Below are 24,736 nucleotides of genomic sequence, written 5' to 3'. Positions count from 1 at the left end.
ACTAGTTGTAAATACTGATATTTTAACACTTAAAAGGTGTTTCCTGTTTATACTTTCTTCCTCTAGGAGATAAAATTCCTATTCTTAAAAGTAGGTTGGTATTAATGATGCTTACCAGTGTGGTTCCTGGCTCTGATTTCATTATCAGTACTTCTGATAATTGCAGATCAGAGTCCCTGCACACCTTGTGACCTGTATAATTCTTTTCCATATTTTCATAACTCTTGCATGGGGAATCTAGTATATTTTGAGTACAGTAATTTTTGACATTTTTTTAACTTGCTTACCGTTGTGCTAAATTTGGACTTTTATTCTTGTCTGCAGAATGAATTGGATAATGTCTCAACCCTCCTGGAAGAAGCAGAAAAGAAGGGCATTAAATTTGCCAAGGATGCAGCCAGTCTTGAGTCACAGCTACAGGATACACAGGTGCATTTGTGGGAAGAAAAGTCTTCTTATAAAAGTTCTCCTCTTATGTTTTAGTATATAGATAGATTACACACTAGTCCTTGAATTACATCTGCCAAAAAATTAAAAGCAGCTTGATTATCACTTTGTTTATTTTGTATTCTACTTGTCTTTTGCTTTGAATAGGATGAGTACACTCTACAAGAGATAATCTCTAGAATATCTGTCTCTGTCTCTACACGCTCACATTCTTGTGCACAGGTCTTTAACAGTATATGTTGCTGGTGATCATAGAAGGCAGTTGTTTAATTCCAAATAAACGTCCTTGGTAGCTGTAATTATAGTTTCTTCTATGGACCCTTTTTGCCAAGAACTTTGTGATCTGATTTTATAGCCATCATCTTGCACTAATACATGTAGAAATGTATTTTTTGTGATATAAAAACATCAGGAAGTGACTAATTTGAAATTTAATCATTGTTAAATTATCCATATTGTCTAGTCTTGAAATAAAAACTTGCAAAACTTTCACATAATACAGAGAAACAATATAGCATATCAGAAATTAAGAAGTGCTTTGCAGAGACAATTTTTAATATTGGTAAAAATGAAGTGGATGTTGTTTGGGACTGTATTTTAAATTTGTTACACATTTTGTAGGTCTCAGTTTGAGACAAAAAGTATGTGGTTCACTACGAATTTGTATTTTAGAGCTTTTAAACTTAACGGTTCAACTATGGGTGCTTGTCATAACTTCATTTTGATTTTTCTGACATAGGAGCTGCTTCAAGAAGAGACACGCCAAAAGTTGAACCTCAGCAGCCGGATCAGGCAGTTAGAGGAGGAGAAGACCAGCCTTCAGGAGCAGCAGGAGGAGGAGGAGGAGGCCAGGAAGAGCCTGGAAAAACAAGTGCTAGTTTTGCATTCGCAGGTGGGCTGTGCTTTTTCTTTTTAAGACAGTAATGTTATTGGTCTGGCTACGTAACACTTAAGCCAGTCGTATCATGAGAAGGCTGAATTGTTTTAGCACCATTTGGGACAGTTAATTAGGTTGTGCTAAGTTAAGAATTAAGCACATTTTTTTTTTAACCTAGATAATTTTGGTGCAATGATGGGAGTGTTTTAAATGAACACATAAGAATCTATGTTAAAATTTGCAGATTATTGACTACCCACTATATTCTCCAAATAAATTATAGATTTTGACTATTACCATTGAAAATTTGCTTGCAGTTGATTTATAATACAGTTAAACAAATGCAAACATGTTAAATTTAAATCTTACCTCATAGACTCTTCAAAGTAAATATTTCCTCTATGATGCTATGATTCTTCAGCTATTGATTAGCATTTGTGTTCTTTAATAATAATACCTCTTTTTCCTTATAAAATGTAGCTGGCTGATACTAAGAAAAAGGTAGATGATGACTTGGGAACAATTGAAAACTTGGAAGAGAACAAGAAGAAGCTGCTGAAAGACATGGAGGCTTTGAGCCAGCGCTTAGAGGAAAAGGCGCTGGCTTATGACAAGCTTGAGAAAACCAAGACACGTCTACAGCAAGAGCTTGATGACTTAATGGTGGATCTGGATCATCAGCGCCAGATTGTCTCCAACTTAGAGAAAAAGCAGAAGAAGTTTGATCAAGTAGGCAATTGTTTGTGTCTCGTAAACTTGAGATCCAGTAGAAGGGATCTCCTAATTCATTTAGGAGTCAGTCTGTTACTTGTGCAATAGTTAATGATGTGATGGAAGTACACTTTAGGGTTAAATTTTTCATTGTATTGATATATGCAGCTCCTGGCAGAAGAGAAGAATGTTTCCGCTCGATATGCAGAAGAGAGAGACCGAGCTGAAGCGGAGGCCAGAGAAAAGGAGACCAAAGCCTTGTCCTTGGCCCGAGCACTGGAAGAGGCATTAGAAGCAAAGGAGGAATTTGAGAGGCAGAATAAACAGCTGCGCACAGATATGGAAGACTTGATGAGTTCAAAGGATGACGTGGGGAAAAATGTAAGTTTCGTATTTCTCAACTGACGGCACTATTTGGGGCTGAAGTGGGGTTTGGCAGTTTCATTTTTTTTCAAATCGCCAAAAATCTCTCCCACCATCTCCCTCCCCACTGAGAAAGAAAGGAAAACAAAGCCTCTGTTACAAACACGTGTAGTTAAGCAGAACAAACTCCTGCCCCGACCATATCCATCTCTGTATGAAACATGCTACCTACCTTCTGACAGAGAGGTGATGATTCATCATTCATATAGATGTGAATATATAGCTGTAGATATATTATCATCAATCTGTTATCTTGAATCCATAATCTCTCTGTCAGAAGGTAGGTTTACATGTTTCATCATGATCTGTCATTGTGTGAATCAGAATTACTAATCTTTCCTTTTTTTTAAATTTATTTATTTATTTTTAGTTTTCAACATTCACTTCCTCAAGATTTTGCGTTCCAAATTTTCTCCCCATCTCATCCCTCCCCCCACCCCAAGATGGCATGCATTCTGAGTACCCCTTCCCCTAGTCTGCCTTCCCTTCTATCTCTCCCCCCCTTCTCTTATCCCCTTCCCCTTCAGTTTTCCTATGGAGCAGGATGGATTTCTGTACCCCATTTCCTGTATATCTTATTTCCCAGTTGCATGTGAAAACAATTTTTTTTAACTTTTGTTTTTAAAATTTTGGGTTCCAAATTTTCTCCCTTCCTCCCTCATTGAGAAGGCAAGCAACTCGATACAGGCTATACATGTGTAGTCATGCAAAACACCTCCATAGTAGTCATGTTGTGAAAAACTAACTATATTTCCCTTCATTCTATCCCACCCCCATTTATTCTATTTTCTTTTGACCCTGTTCCTCCTTAAAAGTGTTTGCTTCAGGTTACCCCCTTCCCCGCTATCACTTCCTGCTCTCTTATCCCCTCTTCCCCCTATTTTCCCATGGGGTAAGATAGATTTCCATGCCCAGCTGAGTGTGTATGTTATTCCCTCCTTGAGCCAGATCCTATGAGAATAAGATTCACTCATTCCTTCTCACCTTCCCCCACTTTCCCTCCACTGTAAAAGACTTTTCTTGTCTGTTTTATGTGAGATAATTTACCCCATTCTACCTCTCCCTTTCTCCTTCTTTCAGTATAATCCTCTCTCACCCCTTAATTTGATTCTCCAGATGCCACTCTAATACTGACAAAGGACTCGTGAGTTACATATAAGTCTTCCCAAATTTCTCTAGGACCATTACTTTCATCATTTCTTATAGCACAGCAGTATTCCTTCACATTCATATACCACAGCTTGTTCAGCCATTCCCCAATTGATGGCCTCTCCTTAGTTTCCAATTCTTTGCCACAAGAAAAGAGCTGCTATTTTTGTTCATATATGTCCTTTTCCTTTCTTTAATCTCTTTAAGGGCATAGACCTATTAGTGGTATCACTAAGGAGAGGGCCTGCAGTTTAATCATTTTGAGGATATAGTTCCATGTTCCTTTCAGAATGGCTAAACCAGTTCATAACTTGACCAACAGTGCATTAATGTACCTGTTTTGCCATAGCCCTGTCAGCATTTATCATTTTCTTTTTTTTGATCAACTTTGTTAATCTAGTAGGTATGCGGTAAAACTCCAGAATTGTTTTAATTTGCATTTTTCTGATTATTAGTGATTTAAAGCATTTTTATATTGTTATTGATAATTTGGATTTCTTCCTTTGAAAAACTGTCTGATCATATCTTTTGACCATTTATCAATTGGAGAATGGCTCTTAGTCTTAAAATTTTGGATCCATTCCCTATATAACTTAGAAATGAGACTTTTATCAAAGATGTTTTCTACAAAGATTTTTTTACCCCATTTACCTGCTTCTCTTTAATTTTGAATAATGACAGTTGTCCATTTTACCTTCTTTAATCCTCTGTCTTCCTTGTCTCATCATGAAACTTTCTCCATAGATATGAATAGTAATTTCTTCCTTGCTCCCCTAATTCATTGTTATCCTTTGTATCTAAATCATATACACATTTGGTATTTATATTGGTATATGATGTAAGATTTTGATCTATACCTTGTTTTTGCTGGACTGTTTTCCAGTTTTTCCAGCAGTTTTTTTCGAATAGTAATTTCTTACCCCAATAACTGGGATGATTTGCTTTATTAAACCATAAGCTACCATGTTCATTTGCTTCTGTGTATTGTGTACCTTATGTGTTCCACTGGTCAACCTCTCTATTTCTTAACTAATACCAAATTGTTTTGATGATTACTGCTCTGTAACATAGTTTAACTTCTGGTACTGCTGGACACCCTTTTTCCTATAAAGTTGAATACTTTTAATGACTGACATAGTCATAATTGTGGATGTTGAGGACCTTTTAGCATGAATTTAAGAAAAGAGATCCAGGAATAATTGAGTTTGTGTCTTGAAGATTTGTGAGCTTGTTTTTAAAAATATTTTGGCAACTTTATTTCAATATAATTGGCTTCCTTTGTTATCCTATGTATTTGTTTTATGCATTTAGAAACACTGTTCTAGGGCAGCTAGGTGGCACAGTGGATAGAGCCCCAGCCTTGGAATCAGGAGGACCTGAGTTCAAATCCAACCTCAGACACTTGACACTTACTGCGTGACTCTGGGCAAGTCACTTAACCCCAATTGCCTCACCTAAAAAAAAGAAGAAAAAGAGAAGAAATACTGATCTGAGAAGGGGTTCACAGGCTTCAAGTGGACCAGGGGAGGGGAACTCCTGGCGTAAATAAAGAAGCTAGAAGTTTATGATAAATTGTTAGGCTTTCTTTAAGGCAATGCTTGATTATTTATTGCAGATCATGAGCTAGAGTTGATCCAGCTGAGAACTTTGCCTCATATTTTACAGGAAAAATTGAGGCCATTTGCCATGAGTTCTCTTTTCCATTTCATATTACTTATATGCCTTCTGCCACTATTTCCTCCTTCATTCCTGTCTCACGTAATGAGGTATCCTTACTCATTACCATAGCTCACCTCTCTACCTGCTCATGTTATCTCATTCCATCCCATCTGCCTCAATGGATTTTCCCCTCTATTGTCCCTGATCTATCACATTTTCAATCTCTGTCTACTGACTCCTTCCCTACTGCCTAACAGACATGCTCATGTCTCCCCCATCCTCAAAAATCCTTCACTTGATCCTTCCAACACTACTTTTGTCCTGTATCTCTTCTGTCCTTTGTAGCTAACCTCCTTGAAGAGGCTCTCTACATTAGGTGCCTCCACTTTCTCTCCTCTCACTTTCTTTTTAACTTCTTACCGTCTGACTTCCAGCCTCATCATTCCACGAAAACTGTTCTCTTCAAGGTTGCCTGTGATCTCCTAGTCTAATGGCCTTTTCTCAACACTCATTCTTCTCGACCTCTTTGCAGCCTTTTACACTTTTGATCACCCTTTTCTCCTTGATGCTCTTCCTTTTTGGGACACAATTCTCTCCTGGTTCTCCTACCTATCTGACTGCTTCTTCTCAGTCTCTTCTGCTGGATCCTCATCCAAATAACATCCTCTAATCATAGGTGTCCAGTAAGGTTCTGTCCTTGGGCCCCTTCTCTTCTCCCACCTTTTCTAAAGTACACATCCAATCATGTCACCCCCTACTCAACAAACTCAGTCATTCCTCTCTTTGGCATTCAAAGTCCTTCATAACCTAGTCTCCTCCTTAGATCTTAGTCCTCACCACATACTCTTCATTCCAGTGACATGGGACTTGTGGCTGTTCCACAAACAAGACATTCCATCTGTCAACTCAGGGCATTTTCTTTAGTTGTCCCCCACTGCCTTCTGACTTCCCTGGCTTCCTTTAAGTCTCAACTATAATCTCATCTTACAGAAGCCTTTCCCAACCCCTCTTAATTCTTTTTTTTTTTTTTTCTGTAAGGCAGTTGGGGTTAAGTGACTTGCCCAGAGTCACACAGCTAGTGAGTATTATGTATCTGAGGCCAGATTTGAACTCAAGTTCTCCTGACTCCAGGGTCGGTGCTCTATCTACTGTGCCACCTAGCTGCACCACTCCTCTTAATTCCAGTACCTTCTTTCTATTAATTATTTCCTGTTTATCCTGTGTATAGCATATTTATACATATTTGTTTGCTTCTTGTTTCTGGGTTCCTTGAAGGCAGGGCCTGTCTTCTGCCTTTCTTTATATCCCCACACAGTTCCTGGCACCTGGTAGGAGTTTAATAAATGTTTCTTGACTGACTACTGAGAGAATTCTAAATAGAAGTAACATCCTTTCTTGACTCTCACCATTTTCTTCTGATATTATCTACATCCCAACAAGAAGGTCTTTAAACCAAAATTTCTGAATACTACCCCCCAACCTTATGTTATTGTTATTTGTTATTGTTAATTGTTATTACAACTTTAAAAAAAAAATCAGCCAGAGCATAGTGCATCAGTAAGAAGCAGCTCTCTTCTGAGATGAAATACTCAATAGTCTGTTTAGTTGGCAGCCTGTGAAGAGATCATATCCAAACACAGGTGCTTCTTCTTAAATTAGAACTTTTCATCAGTTTGCATGGAATTATCTATCTCCACTATGGATCCAGTGAAGTAGGAGAGCAGGACAGACAAATTGTGACAAAAGATTAATATTGCAGTTTATTTTATTTGAATTGTCCAAATTTAGGGCTTATCTGTTATGCTTATAGATAACTGTAAAGAGACATTCCAAAACATATGACTTCAAAACAATATGTAAACAGATGATAATTTGGGAAGAGAAAGAATACTAATGAATCAAGGGTTCAAGAAAGGCTTCACCCAGGAGGTAGAACCTGCAGGTGGGGATAGGTGTCCCACTCCAGGCACATGGGACGGCTTATGCAATGGCAGAGATATGGGAGATGGACTGCTGAGGGTAGAGAAGAGGAAGGAAGCCTGGGGAGTAACATAAAAGTAAACCTAGGAAGGTAGACTGGAACTGGCTTCTGGCATCATTTCTTCGCTGACTCAGTGACCTCTGTGGCTGCTTCTAGCTGTAAGTCTCTGATTCTGTGACTTCTCCTGGCATAGGTCCATGAACTTGAAAAATCCAAACGGGCCTTGGAACAGCAAGTTGAGGAAATGAAGACACAATTGGAGGAGCTGGAAGATGAACTTCAGGCTACAGAAGATGCTAAACTTCGTCTGGAAGTCAATATGCAAGCCATGAAGGCCCAGTTTGAGAGAGATCTGCAGACCAGAGATGAACAGAATGAAGAGAAGAAGAGGCTGCTGATTAAACAGGTAGGCTGTGGAAAATCCCCCTGAAGTGCGTTTGGTACTTGTGAGTCCTGATAGTCATTCTGTACCCATTCCATCTATCCAGCTAATGAGAACCATTGTGAAATATGAGAGAAGCCACCCTCTGTGTGTCTGTTAACCAAGTATAAATCTATGTCAGGTGCGTGAGCTTGAGGCCGAATTGGAGGATGAGCGTAAACAGAGAGCTCTTGCAGTTGCTTCCAAGAAGAAAATGGAAATGGACCTGAAGGACCTTGAGGCACAAATAGAGACTGCAAATAAGGCGAGGGATGAAGTGATCAAACAGCTTCGAAAACTTCAGGTGTGTGAAGCCAGGCCATCTACCACCCGATGGCTCATTTTGGTTAGACCATCATTCTTCCAGGTGTGCAGCAGCCTGGCACAGCAGCCAGAGCAACTGGCTGGATGTCAGTAAGGTTTGGGCTCAAGTCCTTTCTAGCATTCTTAGCAGATATATGACCCTGAGCAACTCTCTCCACCTTCCTTGGCCTAAGTTACCTCATTTCTAAAATAGAGATGATAAAACAGCATTGTTGTAAGAATTAAATGAAATAATATACATAAAGGGACTTTGCAAACTTTAAAGGTTTATGTGTTAGTTGACTTATTATTAACAATATACATAATAATTATTATTATTAGCTTATTATAGAAAGAAACTATGCACATGCCATATAATGTCCTCATGATTGCCCATGTAAAAGATGGAGACCAGGCAAGTTACTTGGTAAAAAAAACAAATTTCATGCCTGTTTAGATATGAATTCCTGCTATCGTGTGTAATGGGCTCATCCCCAGTTGAAGATACAGCAAACCAACCTAGGAACAAAGTTATAAGGCTTCTGGGTCCTCATGCCATTTCCTTATTACCAGGCTTTTAGGCCTTTGGTGACCTTATTCTGGTAAAAGTGAACCAGCAAAAAGTATTCAGTAATCTAGAAAGGAATATTTTAATCTTTGCCCTTTTATTACTACTTTATATTAGGGATTTTCTCATGCTATTCATTTTAACCACCAAATTGCTTCCCAAAATACTCTTCTTTAAAAACAGGCACAAATGAAAGACTACCAGCGTGAATTAGAAGAAGCTCGTGCATCCCGGGATGAGATCTTTGCTCAGTCCAAGGAAAATGAAAAAAAATTAAAAAGTCTTGAAGCAGAAATACTTCAACTACAAGAGGTCAGATGCAGGAAATAATTTTTTTTCAAACAATAGCATCTTGTTTCCATTTAAATAATAATCTCCATTATCATGGAAGTACAGTGTTGATCTAAATATAGGCTATGCTTTTCTCCAGAATTTGACTCATATAAAACCTGGGTGTGCTCAGTGTTCTTCTTCTGTTACCTATAAAGAAATCCCATTATGCATAGTGGGATATTCTAACCTGCTTATTTATTTATAATTTCTGTAGCATCTTTCTTCAGTATTCGTTACAGGTTAAACGTTAACTGGCTAAAAAAATGATGGGGATTTTTAGTTGAGCTATACAGGGAGTGGGTGTCAGATGCTTGCACTTGTGTCACAACTGCTGTGGGAGCCAAAGCTGTACATTTCTTTACTGATACATTCACTATTGCAATTGTAATATTGTACAGATTGGGGATATTTTCATTTCTTCAGTTTGACAAATAAAAAGGAAAACTGCACATTTTCCTGTTAAAATAAATTGTGTAGGCTTGGCCCTCCTTTTGAATAGTGTGATCATCTCTGGCTACTTAATAGACTACTGTTTGGGAAGGTCATTTTCAGATAGATTTCATGGATGGGTTTTTGTATATGGTATGTTTTTTAGTACATATGAATAGAAGTATTGGTCTTCTGAGGGCCAAACTTTGTTAATTGGGTTTCTTGTTTGAAGAATATTTTAGCAATGCTAGAACTCTCTAAAAATTTCTCAGTCTGATCAAAAAAAGGGAAAAAAACCTGTTTGTACAAAAATATTTATGGTAGCTCTTTCTGTGGTGGTAAAGAATTGGAAATTGAGAGAATGCCCATCAACCGGGAGGGAAGTAGTGAGAGAATTTGGGACTCAGTTTTTAAAACGAATGTTCAAAGTTGTTTTTACATTTAATTGGGAAAAATATATAGCCCCCAAAATAAATAAACAATAAATAGAAATGTCTCGATCTGAACATTTTAGGAACTTGCTTCTTCTGAAAGAGCTCGTCGACATGCTGAACAAGAGAGAGATGAACTTGCTGATGAGATAGCCAACAGTGCTTCTGGGAAGTGAGTCAAATACTTATTCCCTAATAGGAAAGGTTTAGGAGCTAATGACAAAACACAGCTTGTTTTCATTTGGGTAGTCCAGTTGTTAAGGCCTGTTAGTGTATTTGCCTTTCTTAGAAAGAGTAACTCTATAGGTAACCCAGGAACCACGATTTGTGTTTGGATTTGTTTGATGGTACGTTTATGCAGAAAAACCACTGGATTAGGAGTCAAGTTACTGGTTTCATTCTGCTACTAAGTAGCTCTGTGACTCTAGGACAGTCATTAATGTGCCAATGTAGTATGATAAATATGTCATTCTTACGTTTGGGGATTGTGCCTGGCACATGGTCACTCAATAAATGTTAGTTGATTTGATTAGAATACATTAAATCTACATTATACACTAACCTCAAAATTGCAACTATTGTTTTTTAATCTATAAAAATTCATAGGATTTGGTAACGAAAGTACTTGGAAATTGTCCCTGTGGATTCACTTTTCATAAAGAATCCTTTCAAATTTCTTTAGGGTCCAGGTTCATTCACTTAAAGATTCCGAATCACTTCTCTTAATAGAAGGACCCTTTAGCTGATTTGTCTTCTCCCTCCCCATCACTTTAATTTAATTGAATTCTCTATTATTATAACACTGAAAATAGAGCCATAGAACTTAAAAAAAAAATTATACTATTTATTATCTTTCCCTCCCACTGACCTCCCTTAATTAACAATTTAAAAAAATGGTTCAGCAAAAAAAAAAAAAAAAATTCTTACGTTCTGTCCAAATATGCATGTCTTATTCTGTACATTAAGTCCATCAGTTCTTTGGCAGGAATTGAGTGGTCTTTGGTCCTCTAGAGTCATAGTATGTCATTGCATTAATAATAAGAGTTCTCAAGTCTTCCACAGTTTTTTTTTTCCTATAATGTTGTCATTGTGTAAATTGTCCTGGTGTGGTCATAGAACTTCAGAGCTAGAGAGGACCTTAGGATCATCTGTTTCAACCCTCTCATTTTGTCAGTGAGGAAAGAAGGGGCTATAGTCACATCTCCTTACAGAGTGCTGTCATGAAGGACTGATTGGCTTCATTGTCAGTGGTCTCTCTTTGTTGCTGTGTTGATGCACTCTCTCTTTCTCCTTCTGCCTCTCAGATCCTCTTTACTGGATGAAAAACGGCGCCTGGAGGCTCGTATCGCACAGCTGGAGGAGGAACTGGAGGAAGAGCAGAGTAACTTGGAACTCCTCAATGACCGGTTCCGTAAGGCCACTCTGCAGGTAAACTGGTCACCAAAGATTGCTATTCAAGGTCTGGCTTCATTTTCTAAGCCAATGGGGTGAAAGACTTCTCCTGATGTAACACGGCTGGTGGTCCTTCTTCCTCCTCTGTAGGTGGACACTCTCAATTCTGAGCTGGCTGGAGAGCGCAGTGCTGCCCAGAAAAGTGAGAGTGCCCGTCAGCAGCTTGAAAGACAGAGCAAAGAGCTGAAGGCCAAGCTGCAGGAGCTGGAGGGATCGGTGAAGTCTAAATTCAAGGCCACCATCTCTGCTTTGGAAGCAAAGATTGGGCAGATGGAAGAACAGCTCGAACAGGAAGCCAAGTAAGAATCTCAGCTTAACTGTATCTGCCTGGAATTCAACTTCCTTAAATGTGTGTTTACATAGTAAATATTTATATTCTTCAACTTGCTAGTATGGAACAATTCTAGTTTAGAAAATACTTTTGTTTTCCTTGAGATGTCTTTAAAAATGTTTTCTCTCCAAATATAGGTACTGGAAAAGGGACCTTAGAGATTTTCTAGTGCAACTTACTCATTTTACAAGAGGACTCTAAGGTCATGAAGAAATAAGTGACTTACCACAGTGCATATTCTTAGCAAGTAGAAGAACCTAAGTGTCAAACCCAGGATTCCTGACTTTATTATGTCATTGTTCAAAAGTAAACCTCCGGTTGTAAAAAAAAAAAATTGTGATTTTTTTTCCCTAACCTTTTGCAAAGATTAAAGTTGGAAGGGATTTCAGTCAGCCCTCTTCCCCACCCTGTTTACTGATGTGGAAACTGAGGCCTAGAGAGGTAAATTGACTTAAGCCCAAATAGTACCAAAGCCCAGGGTTACACCTCAAATGGGGAAAACCCAGTGTAAACCTTAAAAACAGCATAAAAACATTGTCTTTATTATTTCCACTATATCATGTTATTCCAGTAAACGAAATAAAATTGGAATTAACATGACTTGCTACATCATGGAATTCAGAGTGGGAACATACCACTCTGATTTGGTAATCACCCAAAAGCAAGAATCTGTCTACCGAATATCGTACAACCTTGGACATCCGTGAAATTGGGCCCTTCCAAGGCAATTCATTCAGCTTGTACGCAGCTCTGAGTGCTAGGAAGTTTTTTTCTTATATTAAACCTAAAATTGCCTATTTACAACTTCTACCCATTGCTTCTAGTTCTGCTTTCAGGGACCAAGCAGAGGAAGTCTAATCTCTCTTCCACATGACAGAATTCACATACTTGAAGTTAGTTCATATCTGCCCTAAGTTTTCTTATCTCCACGGTAACCCTGGCTGCCCTCTTCTGGATGCTTTCCAGATCATCAAATGGCCTTCTTAAGATGTCGTAGCCAGAATTTTTTTTAAGTACTTCATATGTCCTGCCAGGGCACAACACAACAAGATTCTCTTCCCACAAGGTCCCAGACATTTTCTCCTCTTAATGTATTCTAAGATTGGATTAGCAATTTACTAGAAACCCATAACTTTCAGACAAACTGCTATCTAGCCACACCTCCCTTATGATGCACTTGTAAGATTTATTTTTCGTTTGTTTTAACCCAAGCGTGCAACTTAAAATTTTAGAAGATAAATGTAGCGTCATTGGATTTGGGAAGGGGAAGGGAACAAGCATTTATACAGTATTTTCTGTGAGCCAGGTACTGTGCTAAGCACTTTGCAAATATTATTTCTTTTGGTCTTCACAACAGCCCTGGGAGATAGGTGGTGTTGTCCACATTTTATAGCTGAGGAGACTCAGGCAGACAAAGGTGAAAGAGACTTGCTTAGGGTCACACAGTGAGGAAGTGTCCCAGGATTCAATCCCAGATCTCTAGCCTTTTGTCCTCTCTTCAGTGCTTGATGAAATGATTCAATGACATTTACCAGTTTTTTTGTATAACTCTGATGATTAGGAAGGGCCAAAAAAGACTTAGCCAAATAGATGTTCTCTAACTAAGAACCCATTTGAGACATTTCAGATGCGTTTCCTTCGTGTGGGATGCACTGAGAGGTTCCTTTGAGCTCTACATAGCCAGACCTAGATCTCGGTTGAAGGAGTGTTAAAAATAAAACTCTTCCTCAGAAACCTTGTTTACAGAATTTCAGGATGGACACGTGTGTCATTTTCACAGGGAACGAGCAGCAGCCAACAAGCTTGTTCGTCGTACAGAGAAGAAGTTAAAAGAGATTTTCATGCAAGTAGAAGATGAACGTCGACATGCAGATCAGTACAAAGAGCAGGTAAGTTAAAGAAACATTCATGGTGAGAGAGAAAGTCTTTATCTTTAAGACATTCAGATGTAACAAGGTGACAGTTCATTGTTATCCCTCTGCTTTCTAGCCCCAGATTGAATTGTAGTGATTTCCTTTTTTCTCTTGCCACCTCTTATATTACCTTAAGCTTCTGGAGGACAGGGTGACATCTCATGTATATAAATATCTGCTCATACTGTCAGTCACCTCCGCGGTGATGTGAAGGCGACTAGATGCCAGCAGAGGGCAAACTTTAATTGTCTTCCAGCTGAAAAGGCTCTAAAGCACAAGACCAGTGACAGCCTATATACCTTTAATTTAAGATCCAGTTCCAGCTCAGTTCATCATCTCATCACTAGGTTCAGCAACAGTTTCCCTCGTTAGAGAAATTGTCATCTGTGTTGGTGAAGGGAATTACCCACCTTGATGAAAAGTCACCTTAACAAGCAATTGTTAAGCTCCTACTATGTGCTAGGCACTGGAAATGTTTTCTTTATATGTGAAAACACACATGAAAAATTGAGGTTTATTTATATAAAACTTTTAAGTATACAAAACACTTTCCTCACCAACAGCCTTGTCAGGTGTAAATATTTTATGACCATCTAAGAACCTCTTTGAAATGATGAGCAAGAAGAGGCAAAGAAACTAAATAAAACCATGCTCCGAAATGTTTTGTCATGGTTCACTGTAGGTGTACTCATGAGCTTTTTTTTTTTTTGAAAGACTTCAAGGAGTGTCCTGATAGAAATTAAATTCCCCATGATCTTCCAGCCTGATAGTAGCTTCTCTTTGCTTTGTCAACTTTCTCATTATCTCTTGGGATATAGTGAGGATTTTTGCTCACCAGGAATCTTTTTGTTTGAAGGAAATGTTGGAAGGGAATGGGTTAGGAGGCTGGCTTGTTTTCCCCCAACTCCAGGACAGACTTCATTACCTTTCTTTCTTTTATTGCCCTTCCAACAAAAGGAGTGAGCTCAGAGAATAGGCAGCAGCTCTCTCCAGCTTCCAGACCAGTCTGAGAAGCCATGTTCTCTTTGATGAAGAAGGTCAACAGGAGCCTGAGGATGGCTTTTGTTCATCTGAGAAAGGTCTTTTCAGGCTGGTTTCATTACTTTGTTTAAAAGCTCTAAGTATTTCCAGGACATAAACTTAAGGGTATAGTGCCCCCTCAGAGCTAGCCCTCCAGCTGCTTTCATGGGTCTTAGGTCAAGGGATTCTGGCCTTGAAAGGCCCTGAAACTAGAACTCAGGAGTATGCACCTTTCTGTCTACTTTTTCTTCTGATCAGTCAGAGGACACGGTTATCTCGAGGTGAAGGTTTTTACTAAAATAGCATAGCATGAACAGTAGTAATAAAACATAACTTCTACCTCAGTAGTTCCCTAAATACAGACACCAGCCAGACTAGACAGATGCCTAAAGGCTGCCAGCAGAGATGCACATACAAAGTGGACGCCTGCGACCACGGTCACTCAAGACTTGGCAGTATCGTAGGCTGCTGGTGTCTTCTCCCTCCTGGGTAAGGCATTGGCTAGGCCTGATCCTCACTGGGCACAGCATCTCTCACACTTAGTGTGAATTGTAGTTTGCGGCTTTGGGCTTAGCTGGCATCCTGACCTCACTAATCAATCTCACCATCAACAAGTACTTATTAAGCATAGTATGTGCCAAGTATTGTGTTAAACACTGGGGATACAAAGAAAAGACAACAATCCCTGCCATTGAGGAGCTTACATTCTAATATAAGTTAGCATGTACATAAATAGGTACTTGCAAGATACATATAAATTAAGTAAAAGGTAGCCTTGGAGGGGGACGCGTCTGGCAGCTGGGGAGGGTTGGGAGAGAACCTAAGATGAATCTCAAAGGAAACCAGGGATTCTGAGAAACAGAGCACTCTAAGCCCAGGGGACAGCCTGTGCAGACAAGAAAATAGGGTGTGTGGTGGGGGAAAAAATCTCTTGTCCTTTCTTGCCTCCTTCTTTACTGCACTCTGCAAGAGGTATAAGGGAAAGGACAAAGAGTGAACTTTTGACTGGGGACCCACAACTCAAAGCTTAGCTGGCCAACCTTTTTTTTATAGGCTCCTTAGGCATGGCTGATCCTCTCTTGTCGGTCAGCAGAAGTCCCCTGTGTGCTGCCATTTACTTTATCCAGTGTCTAATTATTATCCCATCAGGTTGGTTAAGGAACTTCTTCAATCTTGTTCTCAGGAAATACCTTAACACCTAAATGTTCAAGGATAAAAATAAGCTATCTAGCATGATAAAAGTGCTTCATAGTACTTGTACTCCTTAGTACTTAGTGCTCCTGACTTAATTTCTCCATACCATCATTCCACTGTTAGCACTTTAAGAAAAGGTCTCTTCCCTTTTATGATCAGATGTACCATTTATAGAGCAGTTACTCAACTGTGTCAATTTCCAGTAAAAAAAAAAATTCCCCAGTTCTCCATATATTTGTTTTAGAACATTCACTTCTGCTCCTCCTTCCTCTACTCAGCACCCATTACCTATGGTTGGCATTTTTTTTAAAGAAACTTTGAAGTATTTGGATTTATTTTATAATAAATAATCAAATGTTAAATAATAAACAGGGACTTGCAGAGGGCAGACCTGTCACATGTGCACAGTTCTAATTTTTGTCTCAGTTCCAATTTTTTTCTTTAATATAGTCTGTTTTTGTTCTCCTAATCAGCCTTTCTCCCAATAAAAAACTGAAGTATAGGTTTATACTGATAATAACATTCGTATTTTCATTTCAAAGAGATCTTTCTTGAGGAGCAGCCTATAATTTAACTAGACAGTCAATTTAAATGACATTTATAAAGCACCTACTATTAAGCTCTAGAGATACAAAGAAAAGCAAAAGATAGTCGCTGCTGTCCAAGAACTCACAACTTTGTGGGTGGGATCAACATGTAAGCAAGATCTATACAGTGGGAAAGGCAGTGAGATTAAGGATAGGAAGTCCTAAGGAAGTAGGACTTTAGCTGAGATTTGAAGGAAGCCAGGGAAGCTAGGAAATAGATATGAGGAGGAAAATCATTGCAGGGAAAGGAGACAGCTAATGAAAACACTGGGGACTTAAGAGATGGATTGTTATATTGGAGGAACAGCAAGAAGTCCCTGTCACTAGATCACAGAGTACATGGAAGAGGAGTAGGGAATAAAGTGTAAGAAGACAGGATTAGATAGGAAGGGGCCAGATTCTGAAGGGCTTTAAAGCCAAGCAGAGGATTTGTATTTGATTCTGGAAGCCATAGGGAACCATTGGAAATGATTGAATAGATGCATGCTGTGGCCATACCTACATTTTAGGAAAATCAATTTGACAGTTGAGTTTAGGAAGAAAAACCAACTGATAGGCTACTGCAGCAGTCCAAGCATGAGGTCATGCGGGCCTGCACTAGGGTGGTGCTAGTGTTGGGGGAAAGAAGGAGGCCTATATGAGAGCTGTCAGGAAGGTAGAAACAATAAACTTTGGCAACTGATTGGATATGAGTGGGGAGGGGTTTGGGTACAGAGAGAAGTCAGAAAGAAGGAAACATTGAGGATGACAAAACCCTAGGTTATAAGCCATTGTGACTGTAATAGGGAAGTTGGGTAGAGGAGAGGGTTTGGGGAAAAGATAAATTCTGTTTTGGACCAATGTGACATTTCACTACAATTCTTCGGTTTATTTTACTTTAATTTTTTTTACTTTTAGGCAATTGGGGTTAAGTGACTTGCCCAGGGTCACACAACTAATAAGTGTCAAGTGTTTGATCTGAGGTCAGATTTGAACTCAGGTCCTCCTGACTTCAGGGCTGGTGCTGTATCCACTGCACCACCTAGCTGCCCCTAGTTTATTAATTAAGCTGTTAATCACAGTATCAGTATGCTTTGATATTTCATAAAAATTCAAAAGAAGCCTAAGGTATTCTGAAACTTAATAGGTCAACTAGAAAAGTGTTTACTTTAAAAAGGTGATAACCACAGTTATGTAAAGAAAAACAAGACGAAGTCAACAAATCAATACAGTGACCAATCTTGACTCAAGAACTGATGATGAAACAGTCATACTTCCCTCCTCTCAGAAGAAAGGCAGGGCACAAGCTGTCACATGTGCTCAGTGGATTCATTTGTTCTGCTTACCTGAGCTTTTCTTATAAGATAGCATTGAGAATGATGTTAAAAAGCATCAATAAATCAAAAATATCAAGATGCAGTGATTATAAATATGATCCTACCTCAGGATTTCTGAACTAGAAGATACCAAATCAGTTCTTTCCCTCATATCAAAACTCAAGTTTCCATTTCTTCAAAGCATTAATGCCATGAATTCTTATGGTCTGATGTAAGTGGTCAAATCCTAGCTCTCTCCTCCCTATCCTGTGGCCTTTGATGGCAGTAATAATAATGATTTATAGTCAGTCTAGGCCTTTCGTAGTTGCTGTCTGATACTCAGTGTCTCACAGCAACCTGAGATAAAGTAGACCAGTAACTTTGAAGCTTTTGCTTCTTCCTCTTTTGTCTGAAAACAAAATGCTATTAAGAGATCTCTGGAGTCTCCTAGCTTGTGTTCTGGCCTGAGTTCCCCAAGATGTGGATGACATGGGGGTTGTTAGGTAGATTTTATTTTCTGTGCCCTACTAACTTAATCCCTCTCCCTTTCTAATTCAAGTTCAGAATGAGGCTGAATGTGAGAGATGATCTCCTACTCAGACTTGGTGATTTTCCTGCTTAACCACTTGTGATGAATTTTACTTATCAGATGGAAAAGGCCAATGCCAGAATGAAGCAGCTCAAACGTCAACTGGAAGAAGCTGAAGAAGAGGCCACTCGTGCCAATGCCTCACGGCGCAAGCTCCAGCGTGAACTGGATGATGCCGTAGAAGCCAGTGAAGGCCTGAGCCGCGAAGTCAGCACTCTGAAAAACAGACTGAGGTCAGTTCACACAGACAGTTCAGGCTTACTGGGAGCAGCTGCCATCTTGTGTAGGGATCATACATCCGGCACGTTGTGCTCCATGAAAGCTTTTGAAAGTTCTGGCAGTATTTCAAGGTTTAAGAAAATTCAAGGGGACCTAATTAATTTACTTATTCAGTGCCATACCAATCAAACTACCAAAAAATGAACTGGAAGAACAAAAGGTCCAGAATATCAAGGGAATTAATGAAAAGAAATGCAAGGGAAGGTGACCCAGCCATACCAGATCAGCAATCATTAAAACCACTTGGTACTGGCTAAGAAATAGAGTGGTGGATCAGTGGAATAGGTTAGGTGCACAAGACACAATAGTCAATGACTACAATAATCTACTGTTTGATAAAGCCAAAGACTCCAGCTTCTGGGATAAGAACTCACTATTTAACAAAAACTGCTGGGAGTACTGGAGGAGAGTATGGCAGAAACTAGGCATAGACCAACATCTTACACCTATGCCAAGATAAAGTCAAAACAGGTTCATGATTTAGATATAAAGGCTGATACTATAAGCAAACTGGGAGAGCAAGGAATAGTTTATCTGTCAGATTTATGGAGAACGGAAGAATTTATGACCAAACGAGATAGAGAACATTATGAAATGCAAAATGGATGATTTTGATTACGTTGAATTGAAAAGTTTTTGCACAAATAAAAGCCAATGCAACCAATATTAGCAGAAAGCTGGGAAACAATTTTTACAGCCACTGTCTCTGATAAAGTCCTCATTTCTAAAATATGTAGAAAACTGAGGCAAATTTATAAGAATATAAGTCATTCCTCAATTGATAAATGGTCAAAGGATATGAACAGGCAGTTTTCAGAGAAAGAAGTTAAAACTATCTATAGTTATATGGAAAAATGCTCTAAATCACTATTGATTAGAGAAATGCAAATCAAAACAAAAGTACCACATCACACCTATCAGATTGGCTAATATGACAAAACAGGAAAATGATAAATGTTAGTAAAGGTGTGGGAAAATTGGAACACTAATGCATTGTTAGTGGAGTTGTGAACTGATCCAACCATTCTGGAGAGCAATTTGAAACCATACCCAAAAGGGCTATAAAACTGTGTATACCCTTTGACCTAGCAATACCACTTCTAGGTCTGTATCCCAAAGTGACCATAAAAATGGGAAAAGGACCCATATGTACAAAAATGTTTATAGCAGCTCTTTTTATAGTGGCAAAGAATTGGAAATTGAGGGGATGTCCCTCAATTGGGGAATGGCTGAACAAATTATGGTATGTGAATATAATGGAATCCTATTGTGCTATAAGAAATGATGAGCAAGCGGACTTCAGAAAAACCTGGAAAGACTTGTATGGACTGATGTTGAGTGAAGTGAGCAGAACCAGGAGAACACTGACTAACTTTGATAGACTTAGCTCTTCTCAGCAATGCAAGGATCTAAGACAACTGCAAAAGGCTCATAATGGAAAATGCTATCCACATCCAGAGAAAGAATTTGGGAGTCTGAATGCAGATGGAAGCATGCTATTTGCTCTCTTTTTGTTGTTTGTTTGTTTCTTCTTACTCATGGTTCCTCCCATTGGTTCTAATTTTTCTTTACAACATGACTAATGTGAAAATATGTTTAATAGGAATATATATGTAGAGCCTATATCAGATTGCACACTGTCTTGGGGAGGAGGGAGGGGGAGAAAATTTAACACTCAAAATCCTATGAAAATAAATGTTGAAAACTAAAAATAAATTAATCATTTTTAAAAAAAGAAAAGAAAAAGTAAGGGGAACACAAACCAAGAGCCATGCAAAGATGAGACTTAATATACTCCTCTGGAAAATGTTAATGTTAAACTTCACAAATGTGAAATGGGCAGACAACTTTGCATGCAGACTGTGGGGCAATAGTTGTCAGTGGTGTGATGCTTTTTGTTCTGGATGTTGGCAGGGAGGCTTTCACAGCAGGAAGTACTTAGTTACTTCTGTTTGTTCTAATGCCATCAGCCAAAGATGCCCATGAAAAATTGACATCATCTGTCCAGAGAGCCTTATTTGGCCTGACTTGGACTGTGATAAGCCTGATTTTATTACATCTGAGACCATTACAGTTGAAATGCCTGATCGCTATTTAGGCTTTCTTTCCAAGCATGCTAGTGGTCATATTTCTACAAAATTTAAATAATCCTTTATTGTTTTAATAATGATAAACTTCCTTACATAGGACTTTATGATTATAAGTCCCTATTACCTCATTTGATTCTCACAGTAGCCATTATAAGGTAGGCAGGGCCATTCTTGCCCAAAGTCACACAGCTAGTAAGAGACTTGAAGGTTTTTGATATTCAGTTAAAATCGCCTTCTGTCTTCAGTGTTGGTGACTCCTAATCATTATTAGTTGAACAACTCCATTTCAGCTTCAGAAATTTCTCAGACTCCTTCTATGATATTGATAGTTTTGTTCAATCATTTCAGTCATGTCTGACTCTTCATGACCCTATTTGGGGGTTTCTTGGCAAAGTGCTTTGCCATTTTCTCTCCAGCTCATTTTACAGATGAGGAACTGAGGCAAACAGAGTTAAGTGACTTGTCCAGGGTCACACAGCTAGTAAGTGTTTGAGACCAGATTTGAATTCAAGGTGAGTTTTCCTGATTTCAGGTCCAGCACTCTCTTCACTGCACCGCTTAGCTACCCTTATGATACTGATGGTACAACTATCATTTGAGATAACACAATGGCAGAAAGCTAGTGGGAATTTAATGCTTTTAAAGTAATTTGCAAAAAAAAATTTTTTAAAGTAATTTGCATTTTACTAATCACGGTATCTACCCATGTTTGAAAAAAAAATACATAAGGCATAATACATATTACATAGTACACAATAAAATCCATAAGATGTAAATTGATTTTTATACCAAATGTCACTGAGTGTTTTGTGGGAAATCAGAATGATGATACTCAGTGCATTTATGGACTCATGGTCTCTGCAGTACCCTAAGGTCCACAGCTGTATGTCAGGCTGCCTTGGAGTTGATTGTTTAAGATTTGACAAGTAACCTTACATCAGGGCAGGAAGCTTGAAAGATCATCTGGTCCATCTGAGGCCTACAGAGGTAAAGAAACTCTGACAGCCATTGGTCCTTGTTCATCTGTTCAAGATGCCTCCATTGTTCAGTTTAGCATCTTTAACCCATATCCTGGTAAGATTAAATGGGAAAGAGATCCTGTAGTTTGTCCTTCCAGTTTGGTAATCCTCTAGAACAATTAAATACGGACAGAAGTTCGATGTCCTCTCAGATCGTAGTAAGGATGGGTTCATTAAAAGGATAAAAGGAATGTTAGTTGGTAGCCTCTATTTTACAGTATCTGTTGCCAAGCTTAGCTAAGCAGATGTTGTCACAGCACTGCCAATCACCTGTCTCCATAGTGAATTTTGCATGCCCAGGGAGAGAAAAGGAATGACTTACTAAGCAACAGCTTAGTAACACATGCTTATTAAGAATAACGCTGTTTGCTGTACAGGTTATCCATCATAGCCAAAACTTTAGACTATTTGTCCTGTTTCTTCCCTGCTCCTCCTGCTCCCCTCACCCCTCAAAAAACAAACAAACAAAAAATTTAGACGGATACCACCTCTTTATAGTTAGTCACGTACCTTCATGTGACACTGATTTATTTGGTCCTTCTATCCCAGGGTGTGGACCCAGCATAGTTCCCAGGGCATTTCCCTTGTGGAGTCACAATTTTCTCTGAATTGGCTGGAATGATTCTATCGTGTGTGTGTGTGTGTGTGTGTGTGTGTGTGTGTGTGTGTGTGTGTGTCTGTCTGTCTGTCTGTCTGTCTGTCTGTCTGTCTGTCTGTCTGTCTGTCTCTACACCCCAAGCCAACAAGCAGCAAGTTCGAGTGCCCTGAGGACATACGAAAACCACAGGTCCTAGCTTTCGCATGTCAACATTTCTGGTCATTTTAATAGTTCTTTCTGTTCTCCACCCAGGAGGGGAGGCCCAATCACCTTCTCTTCCAGTCGATCCAGCAGACGCCAGCTACATATTGAGGGAGCATCCCTTGAACTATCAGATGATGACACAGAAAGCAAAACCAGTGATGTTAATGAGATGCCACCTGCACCCGTGGAGTAGAGAGAGAGGGCCCGAAGCCAGCTGCGGTACTGTGGGGTGAACAAGGACTTCCCTGACCACCAGTCTGCCTTGTGGCCACTAATCAGCAGAGGAAATGGGCAAATGATAAGGTTATTTACTGAAAGATCAACTGTGTCTTAAGGCTGTCTAGCCTCCCCATAATATACCCTGCTTCAAATATAGGTACAAATGCTCTTTTTTTATATATATATTTACATATATATTAAACAGGATTATCTGTTCAATGCATCTATTTTCCAAATATTCTTTGGAAGGCCATTTCATAAAATGCTGTCTGAAGAGTTTTTTTTTTTTTTAACAGAAACCTCAAGCCCTTCATTCCCAGATACTTTTATTGGGGCAGACCCATGGTTGTTATTATGCATGCTTTCTGTTGTACAGACAGTTAACTTAGCATCTCCTATGTTCATGTGGCCCTTGGCTTCTCAGCTATATCAAGTCCCTTAGAACATTATGAAGACCAAACTGCACCTGTATCTTTCATTTTATTCTCATATTGTGATCAACACTATATCAGTGAGCAAACTGTGAAAAGGGCTTTGGAAGTATTGAAAGGACCAGAATGGGATGGGGAGAGTAGCCTTCACTTTGGTTAACTTGCAGCAGCCCCTCATGGATAGCCCAGCTGCTCTGGGTATAACACTTGTGGACTGTTCTTGGTCAGGTCTGGTCTGTGCAGAAGGGCAATTAAAACTTTGCAGCTGAGTTTCCAAGTTGAAATTAACTTATTTGCTACTGGATGAGTCTCCAGAATCCTGTGTCTGTTAGTGCTTCCTACTCCTTATGAGTAAGCAGCCTCTGCATTCCAGAGCAGAGATTGGTGAAAGGCCCTGCAGCTTCTGGTGCTGACCTTGAATTCCAGCCGTGACGCTGAAGCCCAAAAGGGGAATGTTGGTTTTTTACATCTGAGGCTTGTTCCAAGTTTATCAGTGGTTTCGAGGCTTAGCATTGGATATCTGTTTTCCTGAATGTTAACATGCCAGTGAATATGAATCCTTTCCTTTACCTTCTCCCTTTTAAACAGTGTTACAGTGAATATTTAGCATTCTCTTTTTGGTTAATAGTTAAATAATTTGACATTACAGAAAGTGCCTTAGACACTACAGTACTAAGACAATGTTAAATATATTATTTACCTGTATAACAATTTAATGTATTAATTTTTGACTGCGCTTCATATCATGTACCTCTCTAGTGAAAGTGGTATGATGAATATTCAGTGATGATGAATCAGTGTTAATTATAAATCTTTGATCTTCTGCATTGGACTTGAGAACATGACTCATATTTTGGGTTTAAAGCTTTAACATCGGTTATGAAGGTTTTGTCATGTGGGTATGGAATCTCTTATTTCATCCCATCCCCTTTATGAATCATACTGGCTGCTGACCACCAGGCACTTGACTGCAAACATCTTTTCTTGTATCCCCATATTTCTAGACAATGATTTTTGTAAGACAATAAATTTATTATAGATATTTATGCCTGCTCTGTTTACTTGAAGGAAAAAGCATCGTTGAGAATAAACAGACCTCAATAAACAAGAATGATCATATGAACATAAAATCTGCTTTCTCACCTTCTGTTGTGCAGCTTAACATTGATGGTCACTTGTGAATGTAGCTACAAGTCATCCCAGTTCTCTACCACCCAGAAAGATAGTGGTGCATCCCAGATGTCTTCATTGTCAGGTGTCTTCCTTCCTCTCCTAGGCTTCTTTAGAATGTTCTGTGGACAGTGTCGATGAACTGCTCAGTTCTGGCTGAATTCTAGTCTCTGAATTCCTCAAAGCTTCCATCTGAGCTTCCAGGACTGCTTCATGAGCAGTCTTCTTTGTCCGGCAGAGCATGGAGACTCTAGCTAGTTTTCTTTCAGTGGTTTCCTGGCCAAGATGATTTGGGAATAAGAATGGGGTGAGGAACAGCAAAAGAAAATAGGGTATTGGCTCATGTGCCTGCGCTTGTACAATCGCCATTTATTGTCAGAAGATTCAGGGGTTTAGTAAATCATACATTGGGAAGTTGGTGCTTTGGTGAAAGGAATGTTTGGGGTATAGCATGAGCTGTTAATGGAAAGATAAGGATGCTCTAGTTAATTTTCTAGTAAGGAACATTGAGAGGCAAGCATTCTCTTTTAGTTAGTAGTTGACACTACAGAAAGTGCCTTAGACACTACAGTACTTAAGATATTATTTACTTATATAACAATTTAATGTATTT

The 24,736-nt window shown here is 39.0% G+C and overlaps 1 protein-coding gene across 1 annotated transcript in view; it reads left to right on the top strand.

Annotated features, from left to right (window-relative positions):
* MYH10 (myosin heavy chain 10) overlaps positions 1-24,083 on the top strand; it is a 201,397-nt gene extending 177,314 nt beyond the window's left edge. The window contains exons 29-41 of the mRNA XM_027857033.1: positions 325-429; positions 1,187-1,339; positions 1,805-2,053; positions 2,204-2,416; positions 7,441-7,653; positions 7,811-7,972; positions 8,723-8,851; positions 9,816-9,904; positions 11,037-11,160; positions 11,275-11,483; positions 13,296-13,404; positions 18,174-18,346; positions 22,352-24,083. Coding sequence (XP_027712834.1) covers positions 325-429; positions 1,187-1,339; positions 1,805-2,053; positions 2,204-2,416; positions 7,441-7,653; positions 7,811-7,972; positions 8,723-8,851; positions 9,816-9,904; positions 11,037-11,160; positions 11,275-11,483; positions 13,296-13,404; positions 18,174-18,346; positions 22,352-22,496 — 2,073 coding nt within the window. The 3' untranslated portion in view covers positions 22,497-24,083. The remainder of the gene's footprint in view (positions 1-324; positions 430-1,186; positions 1,340-1,804; positions 2,054-2,203; positions 2,417-7,440; positions 7,654-7,810; positions 7,973-8,722; positions 8,852-9,815; positions 9,905-11,036; positions 11,161-11,274; positions 11,484-13,295; positions 13,405-18,173; positions 18,347-22,351) is intronic.
* Positions 24,084-24,736: the final 653 nt, after the last annotated feature.

This window comes from Vombatus ursinus, unplaced genomic scaffold (assembly GCF_900497805.2).
Source record: "Vombatus ursinus unplaced genomic scaffold, bare-nosed wombat genome assembly UNPS02011916.1, whole genome shotgun sequence".
In the NCBI taxonomy this organism is placed as follows: domain Eukaryota; kingdom Metazoa; phylum Chordata; class Mammalia; order Diprotodontia; family Vombatidae; genus Vombatus; species Vombatus ursinus.
The sequence above is the reverse complement of the archived record's forward strand: the minus strand, read 5'-3'. Positions and strand labels throughout refer to the sequence as shown.